General features: G+C 46.5%; 1 protein-coding gene across 1 annotated transcript; it reads left to right on the forward strand.

The window, feature by feature from the left end:
* The first annotated feature begins 118 nt into the window (after nucleotides 1–118).
* nup88 (nucleoporin 88) lies at nucleotides 119–10839 on the forward strand. Its single transcript, XM_036524856.1, has 17 exons — nucleotides 119–364; nucleotides 2490–2659; nucleotides 4048–4173; nucleotides 4691–4777; nucleotides 5479–5655; nucleotides 5856–6042; nucleotides 6223–6373; nucleotides 6901–6999; nucleotides 7232–7322; nucleotides 7572–7676; nucleotides 7821–7973; nucleotides 8167–8292; nucleotides 8866–8931; nucleotides 9438–9518; nucleotides 9716–9842; nucleotides 10076–10194; nucleotides 10420–10839. The coding sequence occupies exons 1-17, from the start codon at nucleotides 128–130 to the stop codon at nucleotides 10481–10483; spliced, it is 2166 nt and encodes a 721-aa protein (XP_036380749.1). The 5' UTR covers nucleotides 119–127; the 3' UTR covers nucleotides 10484–10839.

Here is a 10839-nt window from a genome sequence, read left to right on the forward strand (position 1 = left end):
CAATCTGATGACGTTCACTGTGCAGTTAGATTTGGTTGGTGGAATTCATTTTCGAGGGACTGGAGCTACATTTCTATTGGTAAATTCATATACAACGTCATTCAGTTACGACAAAATAGTGGCCAAAATGGCGGCGTTCAGTGGGGAGCGTTGGAGAAGCGAGTTACCTGGACATAAAATCTTTATTAAATTGCGAGAGAAGCTTAATTCAGAGCCCCAAGCAGGGGGTAGAAAGCCTGCCAAAAACCTAACTTTCTGCTTGAACGGGGATTTTTTCGTATGGGACGACGATGACAGTGTATTTTACACAACGAACCTGAGGAAGTTGAACTCAGAAGAGAGCTTGGACAGCTTCGCGTACCAGGTTAGCGGGCTTGCTTGCTGGCTGACGCTAGTTTATTTGCTTGAACGCACTGATTGATTCATATAATTCGGAAGATTGTTAGCGAAGTGGCTAGCTAGTATAAGTGCGAGCATGCATGACAACGAAATCGCTTAGTGTGGTTCTAGTTCTAGGACTACGGTATAATCTCATCTGACGCTAGCTTGCTAATTGTGTCGCTAACTTAGTGTCACGTTTTGTCATCAGTAGAGTAACGTTATTTATCTTGTCTAGCTATACAGCCAAATAACAAGCTAGGTAGCAACGGGCTAACGGACTATTATTATTTATTTCATTTCATTATTATTTCTTTTTGCATGGATCAGCTAGCTGGCCAGTGTATCTGCACATTGCTGTGATCACATCCACGTTATTATAGCTACGGTGCGTAATTAAGGTGCGTCAGGCGTGGTTTCTGGGAATTCATTATACTAAACAGTTTTCAGAAGATTCTCATATAATCACAGGGAAACCTACATTTCCTAAAAACGCACACTTCACGCAGCCGTATTGTAAATGTGGGCAAAGACAATGTAAAGATAACTTAGGCTATTTAATGGGCGACACAAAACTGAGTGTGATATGAAAGGCTTGGAGGTAGCGGTTGACGCAAGTACATCTGATTGTAGACATTGTGTTGAAGTCATAAAAAGGCAAATATAATGCTGGGATACATACAATATGGTTTTGATCACAAATGAAAGGAGGTTTTTGTTATTTTCTACAATGCCTTTGTCAGACCAGATCTGTAGTGCTGTGTCCAGTTCTGGGCACCACACTATAAGAAGGACATAGAAGCTCTTGGAAAAACCGCAAAAAAGACTATAACACAGGGTCCAGTTATAAAACATTTAATTTAATCTTTTTTAGTCTGGACAAAAGCTAAGTCAGGGGAAATATGATTTAAATCTTTAAATTCTTAATAGGGACAAATAACGTGGACTACAGAAACTATTTTAAGATTAGTAAGCGGAACAAGAGAACCTAGGTGGAAATTATTTCAAATAAATTTCTTACAAAGAAGTATTTTTTCTCTCATAGTTATAAATACAGAGTAGCTTGCAAAGATTTGAACTTGTTCAATACCATGCTTGACAGTATCTTATATACACTCGAGATAATAGACAAATTGAGCCTGGCTGGGCTGAATGGCCTGTACATTATCTTAACAAATTAATTACATGATTAATTTGCAACAAATGGGGAAAAAAACAAACAGTAATTATCATACTGATCATGTGAAACTGAGCTTTTCAGATAATAATGCTGTGAACAGCGTTTATTTGAAATACAAAGATATATGTTGAACATTAAGTACATTAAAGTGTGACAGTGCCTCTACAGTATGTGTGTTAAAACATCTGACACATTTACATTGAAAGAGGAGTGCAAGTCTACACCTCACAGGACTTAGCCTTTGTAGACTGATGAATAGAGCTTTCACGTGTTGTTGGTATGAACTAATCAAAGTACTTTGCGTTCTGAAGTGGAACATTATGAATGGTTCAGATCATATGATAGCCCCTCCCATTTTTGGGTCCCAGTCTCACTGGTAAATGGACTGACATCCTTGAGGTGTTGACCTATAAATGTAAATCATAGTGAACCTGCCTCTTAATTATGGCATTCAAGATTCCCAACAATGGACACTGTTTATGAACATTATTAAAGTTTACCAGGTTACCAGGGTGTCATACACATAAGGACAAGAATTCATGGGCACCCTAGGTCCACCTATTGTTTTGTCCTTGCCCGTAGTGTAACCTTGCTAGCAAAGGATTGATTTGTATTCAGATAGTGGCAGAGTGCCCTTCATATTGCCTTTAGGAGCACTTTAGCATTGATAGCATTCTGTCTCCTTTAGTTCTTCTCCCCCTAAATCTAATCAGGAGGCAGGTGAATTTTGTCCCTTTTCCTCTTGTCCTTGTCCAAACCCAGTTTACAATAAACCTGTCATTATGGCATTGTGCATCTCAGGAAAACTGCACAACAATGGCAGATGCATAATCATATGGACGACACTGATCCATGCAGTTAAGACCATGTGAACTCTTGGGAAGCTAACACCAAACACGGACTGCACTTGACTTGCACTCTTTCCCCACAGACTCTGCTGTGCATCAACCCGCCGCGGTTTGAAGTGTGCCAGGTGTTGCTCAGCCCCACCCAGTACCACGTGGCTCTGATTGGCCATCGGGGTGCCACCGTTCTGGAACTGCCACAGCGGTGGGGCAAGAAGTCCGAGTTTGAGGGTGGGAGGAGCCAGATCAACTGCAAGTGAGTAATGAATTTACCCCTGTGCTTTGACATCCCACGTTGGAACAGGCTCAGAAAGCCCTAACTGGTGCCACTGGACTCAATAGTTTATGTGCTCGTCACTAATAAGTCACTAATAATTAACTGATGGTCACAAAGTTCTTAATATTTTAGTGTCCCTGTAAAATATGCTTTTTCTGTGCTGACTTCTCAGGGAAAATCACTTTTAATTCTATATTCAGAAACTGGGGGAGGGGTGGTTGTTATATTTCCAGCTGTTCAATCTGTCATTCCTTGGTGTAAATAATTTATAAAGCCATTATGAAGTATGAGCAGTTGCTCTAATGAATATTTTCATTTTGTGTTTTCAGATTCCATTGTTTCTGCATTTAATTGAAATGTGTCTCAGCAGGTTCTGTGAAAATAAAACCCGAGGAAAATCATTGGCTGAATAAACAAAACATGTATAAATCAATGGTGTTTATGAGTATACTGAATATGTCTCCTGAGAAGGATTAGGACCTACTTATTCTGTCCTTTCTAAATTTTAGAGGAGGTACTTAAGTATGGTAAGGAAATGGTATTTATATGGTTAACTGCTAATCATTTCCAGAAAGTGTGTCTTTTCGGGCTTGTTGAGTAAAACTATTTAAAATCTGATTTGTTTCAGTAAAGGAGGACAAACCGAGCAGTTTCCATGACAATAATTATGTGGTACTTTAGCCATCTCTTGCCTCCACATCAGATCAATATCTTAAGCAGATGGAGCTGCAACAAGTAACAACAGCCAGTTTCATATCGGTGGTGCTATTTTTAGATTAAAACTTTAAGATAAGTTAATACAAAATCAAGTTTTTTTCATGAATTAGATACACAGATAAACAGCTGAAACAGACACGTGATTTCAGATCAGGTTAATAACTCATAACAAACATTTTGTTTTGGTCCCACTTGATAAAATGCAAAGCTTCTGTCCAGATTAGATAAATGCACTTTTGTTTTCCTTTAAGCTTTAAAGTCACTCTGATAAGAACAGGTTGAAAGGAATGCTGGGAGATCAAACAATAACTGGGTGAGATTTTGCGTTCTAAATAAAAGCTCAGCATCCTTGCACAGGAAGCACCTTTGAGGGATCTGAGGAGCGGAGTTTCTCTCCAGAGAGCAGGTGCGCGGTGGCCGGCTGGGGTCAGAGCTGGGAAGGAAGTCGCACACTGGGCGGAAGGACGGAATCACACCCACCTGCATTGTCTGGAGCCCGCTCCCGTCGCTCCCGTGGGAGGCCCGAATTCATTCCGCACAGCCGGACACAAAACTGCGCCCCCCGCTGCATGGAGAGGGTGTTGATTCTGCCCCCCGGTGCGTCACCACGCGGTGGATGCTGAGCCCTGTGTCGTGTTTCCCTCTGTCAGGACGATCCCCGTGGCGGAGCGCTTCTTCACCAGCTCCACCTCGGTGACCCTGAGGCACGCGGCCTGGTACCCCAGCGAGACGGAGGAGCCCCATCTGGTGCTGCTGACTTCTGACAACACCCTCAGGTGACCGTCGCCTGCCAGTGACAGGCTCACACAGAGTCATGACCCCCTCTGGAGTCTCAGCTCCCATTAACGGCAGTGCAGTCCCGGCAGGCTAATGCACAGCATAAAATATCATACATAACATGTACAAAGTCATACTGTTCACACATAATGAGTTTCATTCAGTTATTTGCAACCCTGTATTTACCTTTTTACTGTTACATTTTCTTATCTCTGTTTAATTAGGGCAATGAATATTTTATATATATATATATATATATATATATATATATATATATATATATATATATATGTATATATATATAAAGACATTATTTGCATAGATAGTTAAGATCTTTAGGTAAAAATTGTATAGATAAGTAATTAATTTTGGGATTGAGGAAACCCAGCATACAATGAAAACGCCATAAAGAATCGGCAGTTTTGAGCATGTTTAGCATTTGGGTGGCCTCCGCTGGTCATTCTGGGTTATGTCTGTCCTGTATTACAGTGTGCATTCATTGTGCTCTTTTTGCAGATTTTACAATTTGAAAGAGCCTCACATTCCAGCCAGAGTGCTGTCTGTATCGCAGTCAGAAGAGGACAGTGCAGTTCACACACGAGGGTAAGTCATACTCAGCATTTTTTTGGGTGTGAAAAACTTCACACATGCTCCTGTGTGTGCTCACAATAGCCATCTCCACCCCACATTGTGTTATGCTATAGAAGTATGAGGCATAGCACTGCTCATTGTGCTCTGGTCAAAAGGTTTCTGTGTGAATGCATAATGGAAAATGCCATAATCTCTCACATCACAGTGTACCCCTGTTAAAATAGCAGATTAGTCCGTGTAGTACTTGGTAGCATGTAGTGTTTCCACGTGTTGTCCTCCGGTAAGGGTGACTTACGGTTTATGGATTTAGTATATTAGCAGTGCCTGAAGCTGGTATGTGGAAAAACACAAAAGCACCGGCTTAGGTTTGATGCAATGATGAGATAAGACGCTGTCTCTGACTTTACACAAGAGAGCACGGCGGTGAATTGGAATCGATAATAACCAGCCTGTACCCCTTCAGTGTCTCTGATTGATTTGATAGGCTCCAAACCTAACTAAAGGTTCTAATTAAAGGTTTTTGAACGACTTGAGTGGAGTGCCTGTGGAAAATAGCGGCCAGTGATGCCCAATATCGTCTGCGCTCGCCTGTTTTAAGTCAGGACTTGCCTCTGATGGTGATAGTTTAGTTGAATTACTTGTTCCGTAGGACATTAAGTCGCGTTTGACAGAATGAACATGATGTGAAAAGGCTTGTTCCCCCTGTCACTCAGTCGCTCCTATGCTGCCTCTCTCGGGGAGATCGCCGTGGCGTTCGACTTTGGGCCTGCAGCAGGCGCTCCCCAGCAACTTTTGGGCCAGCGGACGAAGGAGGAGGTGCTGGCGTACCCCCTCTACGTCCTGTATGAGAATGGAGAAACCTACCTGATCTATACAAGTCTGACGCACAGGTAATTGAACTGCCTCCAATACGTCGGTATTGGTTTGCTAAGACCGGAAGTTGCTGTGAGTTTTGTTCTGTGCTTGGACACGCCTGATTTTAGTTTGTTTTCGTGATCGTACATTGATGGGTTCTGTACGGACACCACCAGAAGGTGACGTTGACCGTTACCCAGCGGTGTTTCACCTATCCTGTGTCCGTGTCCCCCAGCGGTGGCAGCCTGGGGAGGCTCCTTGGCCCTTTGCCCATGTACCCCGCTGCAGAGGACAACTACGGCTACGACGCCTGCGCCGTGCTCTGCCTGAGCTGCGTGCCCAACATCCTGGTCATCGCCACGGAGACTGGCACACTGTACCACTGCGTTGTCTTGGAGGCGGAGGAAGAGGAGGAGTCTGGGGTAAGTATCCTCAAACTAATTGGCATCCATTCAGAAAAGTTGCGATGGTGAAAGCAGAAGCAAAATGGTAAAGCTCTCGATGATGACATAGGAATTTGGACATAAGCATGATAATGCTAATGAAGCTGCAGAGGATTCCTTTGACGAGGTTTACTCTATAACCTTTGTGTGTGCGCCCAGGCTGTGGAGAGGTGGACGCGGGGCTCGGAGGCCGTCCCCTCGCTCTACGTGTTTGAGTGCGTGGAGCTGGAGCTGACCCTCAAACTGGCCGCAGGGGAGGAGGAGGAGCCTGTGGAGTCTGATTTCACCTGTCCAATCAGATTACACCGAGGTAAGCAGACTGTGCAACCCACATCTGTTGGCCTGTTTTTGCCAACTGGCTCAAACTGTGCTCTGAAACCTCCAGCAAAAATAAGGCCAGTGGACTGCTGGGCAACCCTCTTCACTTTGAAACCTGAATAAATCTGTGTTTCCGCCGTAGGGGTTATGGACTGCTGTGTCCCTACAGTCAGTAAATATTTCATTGCCCTCTTAGATTATAGGTGTCAAGCCTGTTGGTTTGGCCACAGTACAAATCTAGTTGTTTCAGTCCAGTTATCCAATTTGTCTGCTAAATAAACCATGCCTCTCCACCTGAATTAAAGTGTGGAGCACATGGTGGTGCAACATTGTCTTTGTTTGCAGAGGAATGATAACATCAGTGTTGTGCACCCACTTTACGTGCAACATCAGTGACAGAAATGGTTGTGGATAATATAAAGGAAGCATCATCACAGTTACACCCGAGGTGCTTCCATAGCTGTAGCATGTGCATATTTACATCAGCATATTGACATCAATGTCTCTGTCTGGTTGCAGACCCCCTGTGCCAGCACAGATACCACTGCACACATGAGGCAGGCGTGCACAGCGTAGGCCTCACCTGGTTCAACAAACTGCACAAGTTCCTCCAGTCAGGTGAGTGCAGAGTGAGCTTTGAGCTTCAGCGTTCGGCCATGCAGTTTGTTCTGCACTGATACCCGGTCTCCTACTAACGGTTGACGTGCTGTAGGTGCTGTAAGTGTGATCGGACAGGTTAGGGAAGAAACCCGCTCGCCTTAACGGCAGAGAACGGCGTATGTCATGTCGTGCGTGTCTGCTGGCCGTAAGCGCTGACAGCCCGTGTGTGTGTGTGTGTGTGTGTGGACAGATGAGGAGGATAAGGACAGCCTGCAGGAGCTGGCGGCCGAGCAGCGCTGCATTGTGGAGCACATCCTTTGCACCAGGCCCCTCAGCAGCAGGTAACGGGGGGGGGGGGGGGACACCTCTGTCAGCGGGAAGGGAAGCGGGTAATTGGTGTCATCTAAAAGACGTGGTAAAAACGCTTCAGTAGCCGCGTGCCTGCCTTGAGCCGTGATTTGATTGTCATCGCCACTGCACTTGGCCTCACAGTGGTGGGTTTTTTAAAACTTTTAAGTAAAGACTGTAATTGACTCGCGTCTCATCCAGGAGCTGTGTTTGATTCCAGTTTTCTCTCTCCGTCTCCTCAGCTTGTCAGCGCCTGTCCGTGGGTTTTGGATCGTGTCTGACCTATCGCTGGGAGCTACCATGATCTGCCTCACCAGCGCCTACGAATGTCTCCTGCTCCCTCTGCTGTAGGTCCCTCACGCTGCACCCAGCCGGCCTCGCCTCGCTCTCCTGTGAAAACGACAAACAAGCAGCCGCTTCCAAAGCGGCTCCCCTCAGCAGCTGCAGTCGTCATTGGTTTGCTTGTTTGTTTTTTTTTCCCCTCATTCCAGGAGTTCCATTCGCCCACCCTCCCCTCCGCTGCTGTGTTCCCACCCGGGGGTGGGGCCTGGCAGCTCTCCGCTGCGCAGATTGGCCGACGACCCGTTCGAACAGCACATCCGCAACATTTTGGCACGCAGCTCGACCAATCCGCTGCTTCTGAAGTAAGACGGAAACAACACTGCCTTTGATCTCTCAGTAATCAGTGTATCGGCATGTTGGGTGTAATCTTACTGAAAGTGCACAGTTACTTCCTGGATTGTTGGACTGTAAACTTGGGACAGTAATCAAAAGGAATGTGCTTGGGTGTGGTTAAATCCTTACATTTGTGGTGTCCGTTTTTGCAATGTGTTTCAGGGCAGGTGACAAGGACTCGTCCTCACCTCCCCCTGAGTGCCTCCAACTCCTGAGCAGGGCCACCCAGGTGTTTCGGGAAGAGTACATCCTCAAACAAGACATGGCACGGGAGGAGATGCAGAGGAGGTACAGATCTTAAATGCATCTCCCACACAAAATGCTTCGTCTGTGTGCAGACGTTTGTGAGGAGGTGTTTGAGCTGATCCTCTGCTCCCGTGAGGAGGTGTTTGAGCTGATCCTCTGTCCCTGTGAGGAGGTGTTTGAGCTGATCCTCTGCCCCCGTGAGGAGGTGTTTGAGCTGATCCTCTGTCCCTGTGAGGAGGTGTTTGAGCTGATCCTCTGTCCCTGTGAGGAGGTGTTTGGGCTAATACACTGTCCCTGTGAGGAAGTGTTTGAGCTGATCCTCCGTCCCTGTGAGGAGGTGTTTCACCTGATCCTCCGTTCCTGTGAGAAGGTGTTTGAGCTGATCCTCCGTCCCTGTGAGGAGGTGTTTGAGCTGATCCTCTGTCCCTGTGAGGACATGGTTTAGCTGATCCCCTAGCTGCTTGAAGGTGTTTTGATTGATCCCATGGCCCCGTAAAGATTTGTTTGGGCCATTTCTGTGGGACTGTAAGGGGGTGTCCTCGCTGATCTCCTGGCTATGTTCATGTGCGCAGGGGACATCTGAGCTGATCCTGTGTCTTTTTCCGCTCCCTGCAGAGTGAAACTCTTGACTGGGCAGAAGAACAAGCAGTTGGAGGACCTGGCTCTGTGCAGGGAGGAGAGGTATGCAGAGCCTACCTGCTTTACACATCAGTGTCCAACCCAGATACATGATCCAGAAGCACAGAAACACCCACACATTCAGGTCCCTGCATCCAGCATGAAACAAACGCCAGTTATCAATCCCGCCCATCAGCTGCACAAATGCGACATTGTGTTCGAGTAGTTGTGTAATTACGTTATGTTTATAGTTCAGTGTACAGTTTTAATCAATCACGCATGGATATATAATATGATAATGTGCTTATTTCATATTTAAGTAATTTAATATTGTTACTGTACATAAGTGTGTTGTGTAAATGTGCCTCGTTCCTGGGCATGGCCTGACAGCCTCTGCTAGTCAGCAGAGTAAAGAATGAAATGGAAAACTAAATCTTATACTGACTTGCATACAGTGAGAATCTTAGATGTATTTTCAGTAGGAGTACCAGAGGGAGCATAAGGACCCTTTGCAAGGCAGCTGCTTCCTGTCTCATTCCTGTTTTATGATCATTCTCTCTGCAACACAGGAAGAGCCTGCGAGAAGCTGCAGAGCGGCTGGCTGACAAGTACGAAGACGCCAAGTATCGCCAGGAAGCCATCATGAACAGGTTCCTCTCCCTTTCCCTGCTTCTTCATCTGAGAATCAGATGTGAATTTTTATTGACGAACTCATTGGCATTCACTAGGCGGACCTTGGTTACCTGTGTGGTGTGAGAAGGCCACGGTCATGCTCGGCGTTTCGCCTCAGGCATAGAGCCATTCCTGTGAGTAATGTGTGTGTGTGTATGTGTGTGTGCTGCTTCAGGGTGAAGCAGGTCCTGGGAAGCCTGCGCAGCCAGCTGCCAGTGCTGTCGGACAGCGAGAAGGAGATGAAGAAAGAGCTGCAGACCATCAGCGACCAGCTGCGACACCTGGGCAATGGCATCAAACAGGTCAGCTGCCTGCAGAAATCTCCGGAATGCAATGAGGGCAAAGCACCTAGCCACACTCACAAATACTGTCAGCTGAGGAATATTACGTTTAGGATACAGTCTCTTGTATTGAAATTAAGTGGCCCAGATTTTTCTTGTGGGGGGGGGGGGGGGGGGGGGGGGGAGGGGGGGTAAATGTGTCAGTCCCACCTGTTGTGCTTACTGTGGAGGTTTCACCGACCCGTCCCCACCAGGTCAACATGAAGATGGAATATCAGAAGAAGCAGATGGAGAAAGGAGCGTCCCCTGCCAAGGCCAGCATCGTGCTCAGCGCCCACCAGAGGAAGTGCGTCCAAGGGGTCCTTAAAGAGCAGTGAGTATCTCCGAGTCTCACGCGTGTATCCGCTGGCGGAAAGAGGCCCATCAAATCCCGTTGGGGTGGTAATCTCCATGACAGGGCTGCATAAGCCCCGCAGACTGCTGGCCCTCGAGCCCGCCGCCGGCGCCTGTGGCTGCCGGGAACCGTGCCTAATTTGTCCTGACAGTGTTTTCCCACAGCGAGAGCGAGGCCGGTTCTGACAGCTCTTTGTTTCGACAGGGGAGAGCACATCGCAGATATGATGAAGCAAATCAAAGACATCAAGAACCACTTCAGCTTCTGAGAGAGGCGCGACTCGGGGCCCGCGCCTCCGCGCACGGCATCCTTCGTCTCACACAAACCGAATGCAGCCCGGCAGGGAACCGGCTCCTGTCGCACGTTGTGAAGTCAGCTGAGAAATCGCTCACTGCTTGTTATCTCACCCAGTTTGACAAACAAATTTGGCTCAATGGTATCCTTTTTGGTGGTTGCTCGTTAGGCTCAGTCTGTATTTTATTACCTTCACCCAACAAATATTGGTACTTTCTGGAAGGAAAACGTCTGAAGAGAAGTTAATCTGCCAGTGGTGCAAAGATGAGAGATGCACTTGGCATGGAGAAATACAAAACTTCAAGCAAAATGTTTTTGTATTCCCACATC

The sequence above is a fragment of the Megalops cyprinoides genome, chromosome 3 (assembly GCF_013368585.1).
Source record: "Megalops cyprinoides isolate fMegCyp1 chromosome 3, fMegCyp1.pri, whole genome shotgun sequence".
Lineage (NCBI taxonomy): Eukaryota > Metazoa > Chordata > Actinopteri > Elopiformes > Megalopidae > Megalops > Megalops cyprinoides.

Bases quoted from the DNA above. Each gene is read 5' to 3' on its own strand.
- nup88 (XM_036524856.1), top strand. From the start codon at position 128: ATGGCGGCGTTCAGTGGGGAGCGTTGGAGAAGCGAGTTACCTGGACAT. The intron at 6,374-6,900 runs GTAAGCAGACTG...GTCTGGTTGCAG, and splicing joins TCCAATCAGATTACACCGAG to ACCCCCTGTGCCAGCACAGA. The intron at 7,323-7,571 runs GTAACGGGGGGG...CCGTCTCCTCAG, and splicing joins ACCAGGCCCCTCAGCAGCAG to CTTGTCAGCGCCTGTCCGTG.